At 40.6% G+C, this 21,191-nt stretch overlaps 1 protein-coding gene across 2 annotated transcripts in view; it reads right to left on the bottom strand.

The window, feature by feature from the left end:
- Window positions 1-21,191, bottom strand: part of grik2 (glutamate receptor, ionotropic, kainate 2) — a 217,797-nt gene that overhangs the window by 128,989 nt on the left and 67,617 nt on the right. For both annotated transcript variants that reach the window (XM_053433343.1, XM_053433342.1), the window contains exons 2-3: window positions 16,690-16,857; window positions 15,375-15,632 (exon numbers count right to left, since the gene is read on the bottom strand). In XM_053433343.1, the coding sequence (XP_053289318.1) occupies window positions 15,375-15,632; window positions 16,690-16,857 (426 nt within the window). The remainder of the gene's footprint in view (window positions 1-15,374; window positions 15,633-16,689; window positions 16,858-21,191) is intronic.

The raw sequence follows: 21,191 nt of genomic DNA, 5'->3' as shown, positions 1-21,191 counted from the left end.
CAATCTGTAACGCACTGCTCAGTGTCAGCGGACCTTGATCCTACCAAAGTAATGTTCTCAATAATACAATCGAACTGAGACATATATCAATACTGCACATTACCTGACATTCATCATACATGATATTGATTCTGTGCTCACTATCGATCCCTCTCTTCCTCTATGTGCTGCTCACTGCTGTGTGTAGGCTACGTGGGAAGTCAACCTTGCTGTGGGAAATTGACAGGGACATCAGCTGAAGCACAAACATCTTAATTTTGACAGATAAGCTTCTGCTGTGATATCCAAGTATTTCTCCCCTCAGCAGCTGATCAATCATGTTTGTGTTCCAGCTGAAGAATATGCAAATGTCAGATGCCGGCGGGGCCAGACATTTATGTAGAATGGATTTTGCGGGGTGGTGCATTTTTTTTTCCTGATGCAAGCTTTTTCCCGTTGAAATGGTTATTTTTCAACATATCCCATGATTTTGTTTGCTTGATGAATGAATGTTTTCTGTAGATTGTTAAATGAACTGTCGGCACATCTGACTGTCCTCTGTAGACAACAGCATCAGTCTGTTGTTCAAATACCTCAGCTCAACATTTGTTTACTTGACAGAACCCAGACTGATGTCAGAAGCAGTGGTGGAAATGCTAATGGGGGATGTCAGGCCGGGTGTTTGGTTGGAGAAGGCGCGCAACATAAAAGACAAATGCTGATTTCTTCTTCCAATGACCATAATGTAATGCGTTATCCATTTGTGGTGATGGATCAGAAAAGAGCTGTCATCATTCCATAACCATCATTTGCATTTCATAATGCACCATGCTTCTTTCCCATGGCCCTCAGAGCCACACAACCCCCACCAGCCTATTTACAGCCAAATTAAGTGAAAAGTTATGATCACCTTCTCAGTCACCCAGAACAAAAACTTGACAGGGTCCTGCCAGTTTACCGAACAATATTAGAATAAACAAATGAGCATAATCAAATGTGCTATTACACTAAATCTGTTCATTTAAAAAGAGCTTATTGTTAAACTGCACAAAGCCAAACCCCCCAAAAATATAAATGGTTGTGTGCATTTAATGAAACATGTGAACCTGATGTTGACGTGGGCCGATCTTTTTTGCTGGAAACTTCTAGTCTAGGTTTGCGTTTAGTCTAAAAACAGTAAATGAGTTGTATGATGTGTAAATATGAATATTTGGTGGCAAATGTGTTTGAATAGACATCAGCAGAGTTAAACCGGGGTTTGAACTTGTAACCTTAGAATAATACTTAAGTTATGACCTCAATGACATAACTGCCAGATCAAAGGGGTTTACAGTACACTTTATTTCCATTCACTCACTCATACAGTGCATATATGGGCAGCTCTTGGGGTTCAGTATCCTGTCCAAGGACACTTAGCCATGCAGATGGGAGAGACTGGGATCAAACCACTGACCTTCTCGACCCCCTCAGCCACAGCCTCAGCCGTTGTTTGCCACCTCCAACTTAATTTTCTAACTACTTTAAATACTATTTAATCATTTTTTTTTTTATTTACACTTAGTAGAACTTCTTAAAACAATACACAAGATAGTAATAACTGAACTATATTTACGTGATTCTGCTCATGATTAATTTGAAAACCGATCACGAGTATATCAAACCAGTGTTTATCTCGAGTGAATTCCCACTGGCTGGACCAGATGCTATTTTAAACATTAGCCAAGTCTGAGTCCTTACATCTACAAACACATACATCAGTCTAAACCAGCGCAGCAGTCTCCTGTGTCTCTGCCCACAGCCCACCGTCCCCAGCTGTTTGGTCCGTGGCATTATTTGCTTACTTCCTGCTTCCAGATGAGTGCACAGCACTGTGGGAAACCAGCCTGCAGTCTGCTGGAGTGTCGGCATCGAGGCGCTGGTGTTCATTAAATCAAACACTCCGTTGCACATTGATGATGATATCCGCAGAGTGTTGACCTGTGAGACACTGGCAGTGATACGTTTTCCATTGGATGACAAAGTAACTCCTCAGCTGTGCCTCGGAACATGTCAGCTGGACACAGAGACAGTTCTCTCTCCGTTATAAACAAACCAGCCTCCAGAGGCTTCACGTTGTGTCCCAGAGCTCGAGCTGGGCCAACTTTGTCTCTAAATGTTTATGTCCACGTCGAAAAAAATTGTAATTGATGCATGTGGCAGACGGCCAAACATGCTTCACAGTGAAACAGAAAAAAATCAAAACCAATAAAACAAAAGCAAGTCAAACAAATGGATTGTTGGAACCTTTTAACAGGTATCCACACATTGCAAGTCCAAAGGGTGAGAGTTTCAACGACTGTGGTGCTACAAACAAAAGCACAGTGTCATTGATTTCATAACAAATAGTCTTTCTTTTTACTTATTTAAAACTCTTCCAGCATGACACGTCTCATTTTGATAGATCATTTTCAAGGTTTACGAAGTTTTTATGAGACTTTAAATCCATTTCAGTATTTATTTGTAAAAGGACTTTACTTACTTGTCACAGAGATAATTCTGTTGTCCTGATGAGATTTATTTTGCTTTTACATAGATCAATTTAATGATTGATGTTGAGGGTTCCTCATTTCATTTAAAGCTCTCACATTTCCACAAAGACAACAGAGTAAATTAACTTCCTGTCCACAAAGGTAGCAGAAAGGCTGTGTAAGAAGCATCCGTTATTATTTAACTGGCAGTCCGATCTATTATTTAGTTATCGATTTATTTTGACAAATGTACACGTTTTGGCACATTTCCTTCCACTGTCTGTCTAGACAAAGAGCCAGAGGTTTGAGGACAACAATCTCGAAGACGCAAGAGAATCAATAATGAAAAAAATTTAGTTTGTATATTTTACATTAGTAACTCATCTCAGCGCTTGAACTTAAGCTGTACAACTTCAATGATATTAACTTTATGTCAGTTCATGTTATTTTAAGAGTTTTGAAGAAAAAACTGGCATATTTTCTTCAGAAAGTCTTTCACAAGTCTTTCCAGTCGGTGGCATCTTATTTGCAGAACATAACAGATGGACGGACACTTGGACAGATGGACCCATGCTGATCCAGTTAGTCAGTCCCATGATATCACTGGTGTGGCCACCATGTCTGACAAATTCTTGTCATGCCCAGGAAGAGCTTTTTCCAACGGAGTTCACACTTTTTGGGACCTAGAGAGACGAACTGAATTTTACCTGACATAATTTGCTTGTAAACAAGAGAGCCGGTCTGTCTGACATGAGTCCAAATTCCCATGAATGGTTGATGATGCATGAGCTGTCTGAGGAGAAAATCTGCCTCCGATGCCGGAGCAGCAATCTCTGTTTTACGGTTAGTTAGTCAACATCGATGAAAGCAGCAGATCCGAGTGCTACTCACTCCTACCTGTCCGAGCACCTCTCCACCTCTTCCTCTCACTCTTGAAACATCTCTCCTTCTATTCCGCACGAGTGTCAGTGCTGATCAGTATTGACAGTGCTTAATGTGCAGCGACTGTTCCAGGATCCATATTTAACTCTGCATGAATATTTTATTCCCTCTAAGCGTTTATTACGCTGCTGTCTGGGAGTCTCCTGAGTGTAAAACAGTTCACAGCCTGCCTGTGATAAATATCCCTGCGTGGGAACAGCCCCTCAAGCTTCCAGCTCCCTCTTGAGTGTATCGCTGGTGACAAGGGAAAAGAGGAGAAGCCCGGTAAAAGGAACTTTTACTGGGCTTCTCAATCACTATCTGCCGCATGGACGTTTAAGTGATTCCCCCAGATGGCCAATGCACATGCATTGCATGATGGGAGCAATGGTTGAGGAGTCATTGAGCTGTAGACTCCTGGGGTCAAGGTTAATGGGATCCTCGCCACATCAGATGGCTTATTTATGTTCAATTAAATGCATGGAACATGGAGAAATATTAAAGCAGGCCCACAGTCTAAGAGCCGTTCAAGAGTGTGGAGGCCAAACATGCAGGCTGCTGTTCCCTCACTATGAATAGACCTGCGGGTTTAAATGTGGGCCAGTCACCACAGGAATAATTGTCTTTGTTATGAGCTACATCGGAGTTCTTCGGGCTTTAAATCACTTGTGCTGGTAAAGAGCCCATTCTCAAACACAAAAGAGTTTTTCTGCAGTTAACTCTGACTTTCACATATTTACTCGCGGTGCAGGAGATATAAAAAGTTGTTCTTCTGCCACAAAATGAGTTCAAAGTAATTAGTCTGGAAATGAGAGCAAATATCTTAAGTAGTAACAAATCAAACGTGTATTAATATGGGTGGAGCACAAAACAACTAGGCCGTCTCAGTGGACCCATTCTCCTCTTCATACATCCATTCTCACACATTAATTAATTCAACCAGAAACTGAACACATGCATCTACAGTGGTTAGAAGGTTCTTTTCCATGTTCAAGCATTTAATACAGTATATCTGATAAAAGGAATCCAAGCACATATCATCCATCCCTTTCTTTCAACTTATTTTAGAATTGTTCAATTTACTTTGGAATTGTAATTTTTCAGCGCAAGATTTATGGAAACTGAAATACTTGCATCAAATCCACATATTTATAAGTGTAATATAGTTTATTCTTTTAATGTATTATGACTCGCACCAGCCAACTAAAAGCAGCAGGAGCTCCTTCTCAGTGACCTTGTACTATGTTAGGTGGATGACAAATAAAATTGTACTTTCTTGATTCGTGTTGTTCTGGGTTTGTACCCTCATGGTTGTGTGCACTTATTGTAAGTCACTTTGGATAAAAGTGTCAGCTAAATCAAAATGTAATGTAATGTCATAGTATGCACTGTTCACCTGGAGATGAATGCATTAAATACATTAATTAATAAAATACAAAGACATCTGCTCTTTTTGCAAATAGCTAACTCAGCACTGTTGGTTCCTACATGTTCTCCTCAGACAGTTAACGGCTTCATGGGTCATCTTCAGAGTAGAGAAACATTAATGTCAGATTACAGTTCTAGTTAATGGTTTGCAACTGGACATTGCATTCTCCCATCTCCAGTTCTCATTTTCAGTCTGTCCTAATATTCTGTTGACGTCCCCACCTCTTCTCTAACTGTTGATTAGCTCACTTCAGTCCATCTGTTTGGATGTGATGTTATTATTCATGTTGATGCCAGGAACCAGAAACATTTGTAGAAGAGTTTGGTCACTGATGGAGGTTGCTTTTCAATTCTAAATTGCGTAATGGCCTTTGGGTGTTTCTACTGACACAACTGTAATTGGTTTTGTTAGTGACTAAGTAGGTTTTCTAATGGGAAGCAACTGAAAAATAGTCGGACTGGACAATACTATCCAAATGACCACACAGTCAAACTAACAAAAACATGAGACAATGGTATGAGTACAGGAAGCATCACGGCTGCTATTAGCATTCCAGCCCTGCAACAGTGGGATTATCTTGCTGAATAGAGAAGAGTCACTGAACCCTTCTCTAAACAGGCTGTTGAGTGGTAGTGGAGCGTATGATGGGACTGGGACTGCTGGTGTGGATGCATGCACGCACGCATGCATGCACACAAACACACACACCTGGAATTGAAATAGATTTAAGGAGTGGTCTCTCGACTCAATCTGAAGCCCACTAAGAGGACTGGGACACGTTGGTAGAATACATATACAATCTTTAACAAGGGACAAGGCTTATTCTTTTGTCTTATTATGCTATAAATATGGTAAATATTCAAATAGACAATGCTTCCATTAACCTCAACTAGTGGTAAGCTTTGAGCTGTTATTCCTAATTTTCCATAAATGTAATGTTTCTCCTTGTTTAATTGCTGTTGAAGCTACTAAAGTGTTACAGTACGATTCCTCTCCCCATAGTGTTTAATGAAGTACTGCTAAAATGTAGGTAATAGTATTATTTACCCTTTCTTAAATAAAAGAACGTGTTACAACTTCTCTTTTACCGTCCTCCCCTACTGATAAGAAATCCAACAATCACATCTCCTGATTCATTTTGTAATTGCTGTGCATGTGTCACCAAGCAGAAAGCAAACCTAGATGGTGAATGACATGTCACTGATCGAGCAACAAGTCACTTCATGCACATATAGCCTGCTGTTGCATACAATGCTGAATTTTATTGCAAAAATTATTCGTTATTCTAACGACTCTGTTGCTGCAATGTAGACAACTATCGGCAGATGCTATGGTGTGATGGCAAAGTTTCTATATCAGGATAAATAGTATTTAGTATTTATAGCCTTGTTTTTCAAATGCTCACTGTCTGGCAGTGGAAATCAGCCTAGATGCAGGTACAGGATGTGAGCTAGAGACTTCATGCTGGCAGTGAATATACTCCAATCAATACTGCTCTTTAAAATAACAAACAAAAGGATCGTGGGGGGGAAGACGTGTGAGAGGATAAGAGAGTGCATTCAAAGGAATATGTTATTACGTGTTATATAGGTCAATCAGTGTTGCCTGCTCAATTGTTAGATTGCTAAATTAATCAGGAATATTTTTAAACTACTTTTGTATTTTTCCCTTCAAGGTGCAAGAATCCATAAAACACCCTGTCTGACCATACACGTGATTTTATCTGCTTTCAGCTGAGAAACCAAGAGTGAAGCTCGTCTTTATCAAACATAATACAATTATCCTACTTTATTTGCAATACCTAACTGACAGCAGTATAGATTTACAATGTAGTGATGGCACAGATGGATGTTTTTTCCCATCAATTACATCAATCCAATAAGCAAAGATCTGCTTTTCAAAGAACATTTCTTATATTCCCCTCCACACATCCTCAGTTGGGCTTGGCATGATGGTTCCAGTCCACATGTCTCCTGATGCTCTCTGCTAAGCCGAAGCTGTATATGAGGACGGTTGTGGATTATCCCAGAAGGTATATTCATAGAAAATTTGAGAAATACTAGGTCTGTAAACATTAGTTTGTTCATTTATTTGTTTCACATTTACAGGGGCAGATTGCAAAGCAGGGTGGAATCAATCCGACTCAGAAATGTTAAGTGGTACAGAAAACAGCTTCTTCTCAGTGGGTCTGGGGCAACGAGCCAGCTGGACCGGAAGTATGCCTCCCTCAAGTCCTTCCTGTCTTTGCCAAACAGAAGGTTATTCCCTTTTTTGGATTTGATTACATTACGATTTTAAAGCCAGCTACATGAAACATTATTTTATTTTAATCACTTTTTAAAGTTATTTACATTTACAATTATCTAACATCTGGCACAGCTGGCCATTAGGAGGCATTTGAGTGAGGTACAAGTTTACCGAAACATGGTTGTTAGTGAAACAATAAATTGGAGTTTACAATACTATCTTTCTTGGTAAATAAAGGTAAATGACAATAGGCAACTTACCCATGGCAATTTATTTTTCCTGGTCCTGATAGCCCCCTTCAACTCAACCCTTCCTATATCTGTTTAGGGTGCCACTTGATGCATCAGCAATGTGCTTCCAGCTTTAGGTCTACATAACATGTCCTAAAGGCTCCAATATCAAAGAACTCTGTTTTCTTTATGTTAGAGATGGACCCCGTGAAAGGTTGTGTAACAAATGTAATGTCCCCCTCACGGACTGACACTAATCGGCCCCTTAAGGGGAATGCACTGTGGAAGTTTCACACCGAAAACCCAACACAGTCCAGGGTTACACAAACATCAGGGGAGCACTCTCCCATTATCCCAGCCATTGTTGCCCTTACTTGCTCTTTGATCATCATTGTAAGTATGGAACTGAGATTTAGGTGTAAAAAAAAAAAAAACATATCACCCTATTCACTATAATTACACTCACACTAATCTACCCACAGTTCTGTTCGCACCACCACACATTATTTTCCGTTTCACTTCGAAATGAATAAAAACTCACTAATGGATGTTTACTGAAGGTATAATTGCATTTTTGAATGCAACAGTGATTTTAAGCGGGAGTCACAACTGGAAGGGATATGTTGCTATTATTTAATCTGATGCGAGTGTGATAAAAAAGTTATTATAACATGAATTCCATAAGTACACCAATTCACGTAATAGTTACTACTGATACTCGGTTGATGTACTTCGTTGCTGTTATACGTTGTGTTAAGCTACTGTCACTGAAAGTCTAAAACTGAAACATAACCTTACAGACCAATGATCCATTTCCCAGATAGGGACTTAAACAGTTTCTCTATTAGCACAGCTGGGGAAAAAGATGCATTCCAATCCTGGCCTTTAGTCTTTAGGGTTGATTAAGATCCAACGTTTTTCTGTTAGAAATTCGTAGACTTTGACAGGTTTAGAAACAAAGACACTGTACTCCACTGTAAAGTGATATTGTGAAAAGTCACGGTGCTTTGGTAATGCATTCTAAAACAAGGGCAAGCTAGAGGAGATATTCAAAAAACAGACAAAACTAGTGGCCATTTGTCTGTGTTCATCAACATAAATCTGTTGAACTAATGTGAACAACATAAGTGTAATTACTCTCTATATTAATTAGGAGTGAGTTGTGAATCTTGTCATGAGGGCATACAGTATTTTTGCCTTGGCTTCTGCAGAATACAATATGACTCTACTGCTTGTACTACTCTGACTATACTTACCAGAATCAGCCAACGGCTAATACGACAACTGCTGTTCCAACAATAGTGCTATACAACTACTGGCATTGCCGTCAATTATACTTTTTCTACTGCTACTAATTTTACGAGCAACAGTGCCTCATCTTTGCCACTATTTCTCTTAGTTTGACGCCTCTAAGCTTCTAATTCCCATTAATATCCCACCAGGATTTAACAAAGAGCAGACAAGCCCACCCTCTAAATACCAGCTTAGCTTGTCAGACATGGCTCTTAATCATTTTCATGCATCTCTCAAATGACCACTTTGGCATTACACCATGCAGTCATCCATATTACTTGTAGTGGACATGCTGTCAGGCTGACCTTTCATCAAGTGCCACAGTCCCCACCACAATAAGAATTAAAGCAGGTGATGGATTATGGACTGTGGAAGTTTTGAAGAAAGCATATGGCAAAAAGGAAACTGCATTCCCAGTGCATTATGATGTCAGAACTTCAAATATAGTTTCTTAGGCTTAGAAATCGAGTGAGAATAAAGTAGTTTGGAAAATTTAAAATGACTCTGAGCTGAGTCGCAGTGAATGGAGATAGGATTTGCTAGCGGTAACACCCTGTTTTCGTTCCTCTGCCACCTCAGGGATGTTTCCAGGAGTTTGCTGCCATAGATCCAGAGTTTAAACAGAAGGTTTGTCGAGGTTGATATTCAGTCCGATGTCTGTATGATTTGCGAGCAAGTAGTATATATTGAATATTTCCACCAGCTTTTGTTGACCTTTCCTTTAGCGCAGCCAACGGGCCAAAGCCTCCACACCAAAGAAATACCCAAACATCATTGGCAGATTACTTAGATATCCTAAAACACATTTATGCTCCTCTAGGTCATCGTTCCATCTCAACTTAACATTCACTAAATATGTTCACCTCTCCCTGCAGAGAGTGTGTTGCGATTGCCCCACTACAAGGAGGTTTCTTAGAACAGAAGTTCACTTTCATCCAGTATCACAGTGAAATTTTACTTCATGACTTGTCTTTTAAGGAGAAAGACAAAACATCATACAGGGTGACAACAGAAGTCATTGAGGGTATATATATATGCCATAAAAAAAGGTATGATTATGCTTGTTCTTTTTCAATGGTTTGTTTTTAGACCCTCATTTGCAATGGAGGGAATCAAATTCATAATAACCTTTTTAAATTCTCAAACAACAAATGACTTCCCATTTGTGTGTGTCACTCTGTTTCGACAGGACGTTCAACAGTGGCAAACCTCCCTTTATTGTTCATTTATTCAGCTGCTTCAACAGCTGCTTATCGACTCCATTTATTTAGCCAAACTTCTATTTTCCTTGTTATTACAGATTACATAATTCGTACCATTGAACATTCTTTGAATTATAAGGAGGTTAAATACCAGTGAGAAATAGAACATTTCAAAATGAAATGATCATTTGGCCACTTGGTTTTACACATTTTGTTGACATAAAAGCAATCATATTTAAGTATATTGTGACTAAGTAAATATAAATGTATTCATATTCTTTCTTGAAATCCTTCAAGGCTGCTTAAACCTCACATTCTCAGAAAAAGTGAGGCTACTCTTTGGAGTCCACACTGACATGTCCAGTCAGACTGCCATGGCAAAGCGGATAAGTCGTTTTTGTGAAGCTTAAACTAGTATAATTTCTTGAAAAAAAAAAAGATTATTAAAAAGGTTTCTGATAAATTCTTGATCGATTAAATGCTTATTCGTTTTAGCCGTACTTTAATTGGGTGTAATGATGAACTGTCTAGAAACTGAGGAATAACCTAATCTGAAACACAAAAGCAACAGCCATGGCTGCCACGATGGGAGACTATTATATTTGGTCACACACAAGTGGAGAAATGTTTAGGCTCCATACTGTGAACAGCCGAGAGAAGCAGTTCTTCCCGAGCGGGTGTTTTATTGTGTGGAGGCTTGTTCTCCCTTATGGCCTAATCAAACTTTGTAGCAGCAGCGGTAGTCGTGGTAGCAGCACTAGTGTTCCAGGTAGTTGTGTGGATGTTATGGCTGGCTGGGAGAGCTATAACACATGCTGCTGCCATCTCAGTTTTGCCATTATGAAGTTGAGCTGTTAGAAGAGTGCCATTATGGTTATTGATTTGCTTGTTTGCTCCCCGCTTGGTGGAGAAACAGCATAAAGAGAGAGGTTGTTTCCCCTTTGTTTTCCATTCCTGAAAAACAGACAGGGTTTAGGACGGGGGGGCGGGGGGGTCAAAGGAAGAACAACCCATGATATTTATACGGTAATATAAATATTCTGCGGCAGAGACTTTGCCCAGGACGACAGGCAGAGTGCTTTTTGTCCAGAAACAAGAACATTCTAATGAAATGGAATCCTGCCTGCACCTCTTCTAGGACTTAATTTACATCAGATTTCTGTCTCCACCATCAACACTATCCATCCTCGCCATCAGGTCAGCAGTGCAAATGGCCACAATGAAAATTAGAGGCTGTTTGTAGGTCGAGCCGGACTCATTTCCTGTCGCGAGACAGAAAATCCAGCCACTATTAACCCTATAGTGAAGCAGCTATGTCCACATCACAGCTTAATTAACAGAGGTGAGGGGATCAGTGACAGTTGATCCCTCGCTAAAGCTGCCTTAACGACATACAATGAAAAGACCAGCACATACACACACATGCACTGCAGGCGTGCACACATACTCTTCTACAGAAAGTGGCTCACTCAAATACCACCAGTCAATTTACTATATCTGGAAAAAAAAGAACTGGTTTTACAGTGGGTTCTCTCATTCATTTACAAATGTGCATACTTACACATTTAAAGCTTTTTAGTTTGGTTAGCAGGTTTCTGGCACAATTCCATCGATAAGGCAGGAAGGGGAATGTCATGAGGAACAATATACAAATACAATAAATCAAACCGTAGCGCCAGGATAAGAGCAAACGTCACCACTCCTCTCATCCCTGCATCTCCCGGCTCTGCGACACTCCAGCCAGCCTTTTGCCTGCATTCTTGTCATGTTCGATGTTTCAGCCAATGCTGGAATCGGGAGCTTGCCGGCCTGTGAGTCAGCCATACATGGTGTGAGGAGGAGAAGTCGACCAGAAGCACAGACAGCCACGAGCTCCCACCCCCAAACGTTGGCTCTCTGACTGTTGGAGGAACTTTAGAGGGGAGATATCTCTGCACTGCTGCCAAGATGTTCAATGAGTCTGGGTCTCAGAGGCCTTTGACAACACCTCTCCACATTAAGACACAGTGGAGCTTGTTCTTTGCCATTTCAGTAAGGTTAGGCATGTGTATCGTGGATGTAGATGTGATGTGGAGGAGGAAGTATTTGTAAAAGTATCATTACCACAAAATAAAAACGCAACAAAACGAGCCTTCAATGCCGCAAGAGGAAGCTCTGTGAAATGTAATAAAAGTGAAATGTCAGGGGATATAAATGACCAGTTTGAAAAGACCATGTTGTCTGGGCTGAGGCTATCCCTGAAGAAACCAAGATCCTGTTCACACTTGGCATTAATAAGTGTCCTGGGTCCGATTGTAGGAAGTTTGTGAACACAGCCTAAGATCAGGACTTGTGGAAGGTAACAGGTGGGATTTATCACACCCGAGTGTACCAGTGTGACGAATGTGATGGAAATATCTAGTGCTGGAATGGGGTTGAGGAGACTCCGATTTCTAAAGCAGAAGAACTTAATTCATGCTCAATTTATCGAAGAAAAGAAAGATGAGCAATTCAAATTAAATATTTAATGAAACACAATTCTAAAGGCTGTCGTGCACAGGGTGTATTTATATGCATGGCCCAGACTCTCTGTCTGACTCTAAGAGACAAATTGACCATGAGACACAGCGACGCTGCCTGTTGCCCTTCACCATATACGCAAGATCATAGCTTTCCTTGTGAATTACTGCTGATTGTAAATTACATTTGAGTGCAGGTTAAGCACAGAGACCAAAAAAAGACTGAATACAAAAAAACTAAAGAAAAAAAGACTGGGCCAATATGTTTTATGCTAGGACACGAAAATCAGTCAATACTCATCATCATCATCATTATTATTTACACGTGTGCTTTCCCCACTGCAAAATGTCTTACATGAACCTGCGGCCCAGCCACACAGGTGTCTTCACTTTGCATGGTTAGGGTTAGGGTTAGTGGTTGAGGTTAGAGGCTTGAGTGGTCTATCAGAATAGAAAAGTGTAAAAAAAAATGCAGTCGATTTTCCATTCAACCAGAGCACACAGATTAGGTTAGGGGAGAGCGGGGTAATGTGGGACATTTTTTACATTTGCTCCCCTCTAGGTGAGCTAAACTGATGTATCAGTAAAATGTACATATTTCCCATTAATTCAGGATGTTTTCTAGCAATGGAAATGATCAGAATGTCTTAAGGACAAAGGGCAGTGAAAATACGATTGTTTTAAAAAAGTGGACTGTCTCACTTTACCCCGGCTACGGGCTAAAGCATTTGTCCCACTTCACCCCGAAGCCACAATTTTAGAAAAACATCTCTTATCAATTCCGGCTAATCTTCAGCTAGCATCAATCACATGGTTTTATATGTTGGAAGTTCATCAACATGTATGATATAATTTTTTCTACCTGAATCAATTTGTTTTGATACAACAGTTGATTAAGTTCAAAGCAAGAAAATGTACTTTTACATGCAATAACACATTTTTGTGAAAAAACATACTTTCCACAGCACCATCACCAACTTATCCTTCATTGAGAGGGGGAAGGGGAGGGGCTTGAAAACCTAATAGTCACATGACCACAAATGTGTTACGTTGCCTAGATACAGGGGGTGTTTCACATCACCCGATGTCCCACATTACCCCGCTCTCCCCTACATGTGTGCAGATGTGCAGTCTGAATGTAACAGATTAGGTCAAATTCAACAAAAACACTTAGCTACAACAGATGTAGTGTAGAAGAAGTGGTCAATTTTTTGCATTTACAGAGCAAACAAACTGTTTGCTGAAAAGATCCATCACACTGTAGTGTTTAAGTGATGAAGACTGCCACCGTCATTCCACACAGTTTAACTGAAGTTGCTAAATTAGGTTAAATGGGCTCCTGGTCAGCTGCATCACATGCAGTACTGTTTCCTGTGGATTCCTTCTTTGTAAATCCTCCGTGGGAAAAGACTGTCTCTTACACTAACAAAGAAAATTACAATTTAAGGAAACCGATACCAGAATACAAATCTATTGCCTAATAAAAATATGGCGTCAAATTACAGATTTGACGTTTACTTAGTCCATGCAGAGGTTGCCTCCAGTCCCTGCTGATGGTGCTCAGCCTTAAGAAGGAGGTCATGAACTGCTCCATTGTAGATTGCTATTGGTCGATTTTCTTCATAATTTGGTCAAATGCTTGTTTGTAATCCAGCAAATGTAAACACGACTGATTATCTGGCCTGAATGTTAAACACAGTGAACACACACAGCAGCTCGGTGAGCAAGGCCACATTGGTCCCAGTGTGTGTGTTGGATGGAGCTCAGGGAAGCCTGACAGCGTGTCTGCAGGCTGGCACACACCCTGACCCCTGGCATATGGTGCATGTACCCAGCCTGCTGGTTTATTTGTCGCCTGTTGACCTGGACTGTAATAATAGCAAGGTTTAAACAAGGACTCTTTCCCTGGCTAACAAGAAAACCATGTCTACTGCTGCCACAAACTGTCTCACTTTAATGAAGTATGGAACATTTTTAGATGGCAACAATATTCAGCTTTAAATGGGCAGGAAAACTCAGTCTTCCACTATATATTAGTATGGGTCAGGTATAAAACTGAAATGTGCAAAACATTGATCTTTTCTTCCAGATTTTTTTGCTCCATGAAAAATGAAGGTCAGACCTCTGGTACTTCAGTTAGGCCTTCATCCTTATAAGTAGGCTATTTTAGAACAAACTAAGGAAACATTTTACCTAGTTATCATCAAGTTACATTATCACTCCGAGCTTTTTACCAAGCTGTCAAAGGCATGCTAACTGACAGCGTTGCTATGTTACTTGAGGGTGCATTTTTACACACAGGCTTTAATTACAAACAATGCCAGGGTGATTTAGAACTGCGTTCTCTCCCTGCCAGGGTTTCTCCTGGGATCTCCAAGGCCATGTAGGAACAACAGCTTGAACACCTTACCTGTACCCTGTTCACCATGTATGGGCTGCTCCACCCCTTAAATTGTCCCTAACGTGGCCATACCTCCAACCCTTTGAAATCACTATAAAAAATTATAAATATACACTATACAAGCTTAAACATTTTACTAACTTCTAACTGATGTCTTTTACCATGAAATTCCGACACTTGGTAGTTTCTGGTAAATGTTACACTTGTATACATTCTCCTTTAGCTCATCGTTGTTTTTCATCAACTTGATATTTACCTGCTAACAAATAGTTGCTAAGAGTGGGTTTCCGGAACTGTCTGTTGTGACTGAAAGTTATGCTGCCAGGGCAGTTATAGAGTAGACAGCAAAACAATATTGATTAATATTGACGTGCAAGCAATTGGCTTGAAAAAGGCAAGAGTTGTTTTATAGTCTAATTTGGTTGTCCTTTCTATATTACTATATTAAGTAAATCAAAATAAAGCATCCAAATTTTGACCTTAATAAATTCAAATCAGCAGAATACTGCAGAAAATGACGGTTAAAATATTTTAGAAAGATATCCTGATTTATACAGTTTGAAACAGCGATGAGGACTAAAAACCAATAACTTCCTGGTGACATTAAGAGAGGACGGCTGGACCGGAACAAAGAGAGAACTATCACTAAAAGTAGTTGTGGACTTACCAGTGCTATCGTCATAAACCACCGTGACCGTCTTCCACTTAAAGAAGTGGACCAGGTCTAGGATGGCCCGACTGAGAGAGGAGAAATCTGGGAAGAGGCTGACGTAGAAGATATCTCTATTGTCCGACACCTGGTGCTTCCACTTGGTCTGGATGTGGGGCACCCCCAGGGCATTGCAAATGGACTGGACTGCGTTGGCAGAGGAACTGTGTGAGGGACCGAAGATGGCTGCCACCCCCAAAGAAAGCTGGTCACAGGCTAGAGAGGGAAACATTAGTTACTGGTTATTTATGCACTACACACATACCGTATATAGTAGAATATATTTTTTTTCACTTCATCTGAATTTAAATTGGACACTTGAAATTCTTCATTTTTTTACTATTGTCAACAAATCTGACGTGCAGAGTGAAACCATCTATGAAAGAATCCTCTTTGACAAAAGTATATCACACTGTTGATACACAAAGGCATTTAGTGTGTTTGATGACTTGTAAGTAGCTGCCTTTGCTTTGACATTAGCTGTAATGAAATCCCCTGTTATAGTGCCATGATGTCACTCAGAAGACGTGGAGGAATATTGGTTTGCCAAGAGCTCTGACCTCAACCCCACTCGACACCTTCAGGATGAACACATGTAGCGAAAGTGCCAGGCCTCATCAGGCACCATCAATGATGCTCACTAATGCTCTGCTCTCGTGGCCAAATTGGATATATCCACTGATATTGATTACACAATCTCTATTGCATTACATTTTCACAACAACATTAAAAGATGTGACCCAGATCAATTTTAGCTTGCTGTCATGGAACTGCACGCATAAGGACGTACAAAACAGCCGCACAGCTTAGCGTTAGCTCGGAACCTGTACACTAATCAACTCATTTGCTACGAGAGACTTGGTTAAATCGCTGGGACATAATATAATGGCGCGTAATTGATAAGAGACTTGAAATGTCAGTCGGATGCCCACACGAAACTGCTAGATTATAGCACTTTATTGGCTGTCTCTGGGGGCCAAACAGGTCTTTGAATTACTGCCGCTGAGTCATTACCTGGAACCAATCAATTCTCTCTGTTTATATTTGAAGTGCTCATCCGTTCCTCCCATTGCCTGATTGTAATTGTCACAATCTGAGCCACCGCAGCTCGCAATCCTCAAACGGGGAGGGGGAGTACATTTACAATGCAAAACAACTCCAGTGTATGTGCACAGATAGAGACACACATTTTGAATATATACACACAGAGAGAGAGCAAGGATGAGCATGCCAACACCGGAGGCAAGTCTGTGATTCAGAAACCCATAAATACCTTTCCTGGAGGCCTCGAAGCTGTCATAGATGTTTATCCTTTGGATGTCGTAGGTGAGCGTCGTGTTTGGCAGTAGGGTTCTGTTCCTGTTGATTGTGTTTAAAGCAAATTTAAAGGCTAGCTCCTCAGCACCTGATGGGCCGCTTTCAATGGACTCAAATATCCCACCTGTCGAAGAAGGAGAGACAGCAGATCAGTAACGGGTCAGGATTAAACTGTTACTGCTTCCACAGTGGTAGTCATTTCAATCACAGAAAAATTGTTTATACTCAGAAAAGAGTGGTGATCAAAAACAGGCGAGAGGCAGGCAACAGTCACAAATCCCAAATCACAAGCAAATGTCTTCTATCTCTTAAAAACACTGGTACGTCTGCACACATAACAACCTGAGGAGCAGGGCAGATTAATAAAAAAGGGTTTCTCAGCAGGAAGAGGAGGGATGGGAAACTAATCAGGTGGTGTCTAGTGGTGAAGTAACAAAGAACTAGGAACTGCAAAGACAGGACCTGTTAACGATGTCAAAATGAAACAGGATGTTGCAGCCAAAAGTTTTGTACAGAGGGTTCACTCTGTCACTTTTTCCACAGTGTCGTCAAACTCTCGTAAAAGTTCAGAAGTCAGCGCTCGGACTCTCGTGATCATCACAGCCTTTTCAAAGATTTTAAAACCAAAGCAACAAATATGACAACACCAACATGAAGGTGCTATGTTACTTTGATTTGGCTATTACACAAAGAATGAATACTAGAGGTGGTCAGCGCATGAACAATGAGAACTGACTATACTGGATCATCATTGACACTGAGATGCTCAGGAGCTTTTATCTGCGGAGATCCTCACCAGTGACTGACAGCTCGACTCTGATCGTTAATGACTTCCCCATTAAAGGCTTATATATATATACGACAATCAATCTGATCATTCCATCGCAAATAATAAGCCACTGAGCTGTTAACCTTACATACAGTGTTTTTAGAGGCCAGACTGGACTATTAACTAAACATTCTGCTGAAAGAAGGGAGTCAGAATCGGGCCGTGTTAACAATGATGCCTTGACTCTCTGTTGTAGCTCCTGAGGACGTAGGTGAACTCAACCGATTGAAATCAGCATGATTCACAATTTCCGCCTCTGATAAACATTAACCCAATAGGTCACTGTCTACTCTCTATACTTTCTGCACAGACGTTCTCTTTTCATTCAAAGATGTCAGCCCAGGAAGATGCACCACTCGGATTGATTTATTGATCGTCATTTATTAGCACTCTTCTGAGCGGTGCATCTGTTAAAGGAAATCCATGTTCAAGTAAGTGACGTTTACTGGGTTGAGGGTAATAAAGTAAGAGCTCAAACCATGCTCTTAAAGTCTGATGAAACTATGGCTCTAATCACACTCAATGCAGCTCCACTTTACCCAAGGTGCACTTTATTAGAATGTATGGTTGGACCATAGTTGTGATGGGTGAGGAGCTGCTGTCTCTGTTCATATTTGCTGCAAGTTTTATTTTACTGAAGTGATTTAACTGCAATCTAAAGGGTGCAGCTTCCAAAACATGTTGTAAATCACTATTTTTTAAATTGGTTTATATTTTTCAAGGACACACAGGGCAATCACCACTGTCACTCATCCAACTCCAAGGCAAAATCACAGGTTTGAAGTTGCATCTTATTCTGTATCTAAAACACTTGAATCCTTAGGGAGATGTGCTCAACTGCACAAGGAGCTTTACAATTGTTGGGAGCTAACAACCATGAAAACTCTCAAACAAGCAGTAGCTCATCTCAGCACTCCTCCTGCACAGCTCAAGTATGTGCTGCCGCTCCGTCAGATGTGTTCCTTCTTTCTGTTTATAAGGAGTGTCTTTTAATTTCCGTGTATGATGTAGAATTACGGATGTGTACCAACAATGGATATCGGGTATATTCATATTATTGAAAATAATAAATAATCCTGCTCAATTTGACTGTACTCACTCACACTCACTTTCAAAGTGTTTTATTAGACTCCTCTCCATTTTTTGTGCAGGTTATTTATTCATTTACTTTGTATTTCAGTTAATCACTTTTGTACTGACGATTCAACATGGAGGGTTTTATGTCCATCCGAGCTTTGGAAGCACTCCAACGCTGTCTATATAGAAAACTGCATATGCTAAAAGGACTAAGCGAGCTTTTAATATCCTGACACTGTATATCAATGACCCATTAGCCTCATGATAGCAAAAGCAAACCGGATCCAGGGAGAATTCAATTACAATAATGTGTCCGGTATGAACCACTGTAAAGCATTTCCTTCAGAAAGCCGGGGGAGTGTGTTTAAAAGTGCAGGCCTTCCAAAGCTACAGCCCTCCAGTGAATACTTCTGACAGCCAGCAGACGAATGGACAGAGACGAGGCCCTGAGAGCAGGCGAATGGGGGAGGGGCAGCTTCTGAGATCAATGTCCCCTGATTGGCCGACGAATCAATCAATGAAGCCCTTGCGGAGCAGTGGAGAGCAGTGGTCGAGGATTTAAGTGTTTTATTTGGGTTAGCCCTATGGCCTGGCACTGCCGGCTCAGTGTCAGTCAGGCACAGACCAGACCCTGAGCTTTATTTACTCCAACGACACCCACTCTAGTGTAGGACCCTCTTTTAGTCCAGATGTAATCCATACACGCTACTGCACAAGTACTGCAGGCTCCTTCTGTCAGAAACCATTACCACAAGAAGCTGATTCTGATCAATGCTCACTTACAGTGATTCCACAAGTGGGCTCTTTAAATATGCTCTTTTTAAAAGGGGAATTTATTTAGTCTGTGTGCTGGAGCTTAAAGCAAATATCAACAGAGGGACCTCTGACAGCAGCAGCACTGTCGAGAAGTTTGTACTTTCATTAGTATTCATCTCATGGGAGAACCCTATTTTGCATGTCATAATGAGTTTGAATGAATTAATAAGCATCAGTTAAGCGGGATGTACTATAATTGGAAAGCTGAGTGCTTGGAATGGGTCCGTTCACACCCGAGAAGCGGCATTCCCCCTGCTGAGAATCTCTACGGTTCCGCCAGAGGGAACCTGGCCTGTAAATATGGAGATGAATCGCTGAAGAACGTTGAATTAGTGAATTAGAAAGGTGACTGTCTAAGCAGGTGAGTTTGAATATGAATACACTTCGAGACTAATGAGAAAACGTTCTTGTCTGCATGGACGGGGAGATATGGAAATCAAGCTGAATAAGCGAGATGTGCTTGGAAGCAGAGAGAAAGAATATCCTCCAGTTTAGTTTGTTGCCTTCAATCTGCTACAGCAACTTCACGGCACGTTCAAGCCACACTGTGTAGGATGTTTGTGATAAAATCCTGCTTTGCAATCTATGTCGTACTGTAGAATTCAAATAAATTGATAGATTTGAGGCGTTCATGTTGTGCGATGAATACCTGTTGGTACCTTTCCGACTCCCAGCTTGGCTTTGTGTCGGTGTTTGTTATTGTGATAGTTAATTGAGTTAGCATCTTCATCTTTCCTCACATCCAACACTCCACACTTCACTGCTGATTGCTGACTCATTATGTTTGAGCTTGCGTGTGTCTAGTTGAGCTTAATGAATGTCTTGTTTAGTAAAGGGGTTGCCATGTGGACCTCCTTTCATTGTTATGCTCCTAACTGAGCCAGACATATCAGAAGTTAATATAAAATGGCATAAAGCCATATTGTAAGCACACAACAGGCGTTAGCATGTGTACCGCTCCTACATTTTGTACATGCAGCAAAAATAAACAACTGCACAACTGGCCGGTGCACTCTACTGTATTTCCTGTTGTATTCTGATTGGCCTGTTTGTAGCAACAGTCGCACTGTGCGGATTTGATAGTTCATTTTCTGACACTGTAAGAAGTTTGCCGCAGACGGTCGAATGAATGAGTGAATTTGTTACCAACAAGTCGCATGTTGACGCTCAACATATCTTGTGTCTATCTATGTTCACTGTCACTGTGTTTAATTTCTTCTCATGATATATATAATCATAACAGCAGAGGTTTTTAAAGCACTTGATTTGGTTCTATAAAGAAAAGTGTCGCATTGAAATGCTTAAAAGCAACGTCAAGACATTATTCTACATTTTAAGCCCAAACCACATTTTCTTAATGTAACCTGAAGGGTTCTGTGTGTGGAGTTTAGTGACCTCTAATGGTGACTGTGCAGATTGCAACAGATCCCCCTCAGTGCTGTAGGTCAGACCTTTGTCCAAAGTAGATTTGTAGTCAGAATGTAATCACATGTGGATTTGGCTTTGAGAGTGAAAGTCCTGTGTCCAACCAGAAAAGTTTATCATTTCTAAATGCAATACAACACTGTAGCACACCTGATTAAAAACAAACCACTGACTATAATACAACCAATTCCGTTACAGCTCACATCGAATGCATCCTGTTGTCTCTCATATCTCTCTTTTTTCTGTAATAACATGAACAGATGATATATGTAAAGAGGTTCAGGATACAGGAGCACTTCAGAAGTTACTCT

This window comes from Pleuronectes platessa, chromosome 10 (assembly GCF_947347685.1).
Source record: "Pleuronectes platessa chromosome 10, fPlePla1.1, whole genome shotgun sequence".
NCBI classification, from domain to species: domain Eukaryota; kingdom Metazoa; phylum Chordata; class Actinopteri; order Pleuronectiformes; family Pleuronectidae; genus Pleuronectes; species Pleuronectes platessa.
The sequence above is the reverse complement of the archived record's forward strand: the minus strand, read 5'-3'. Positions and strand labels throughout refer to the sequence as shown.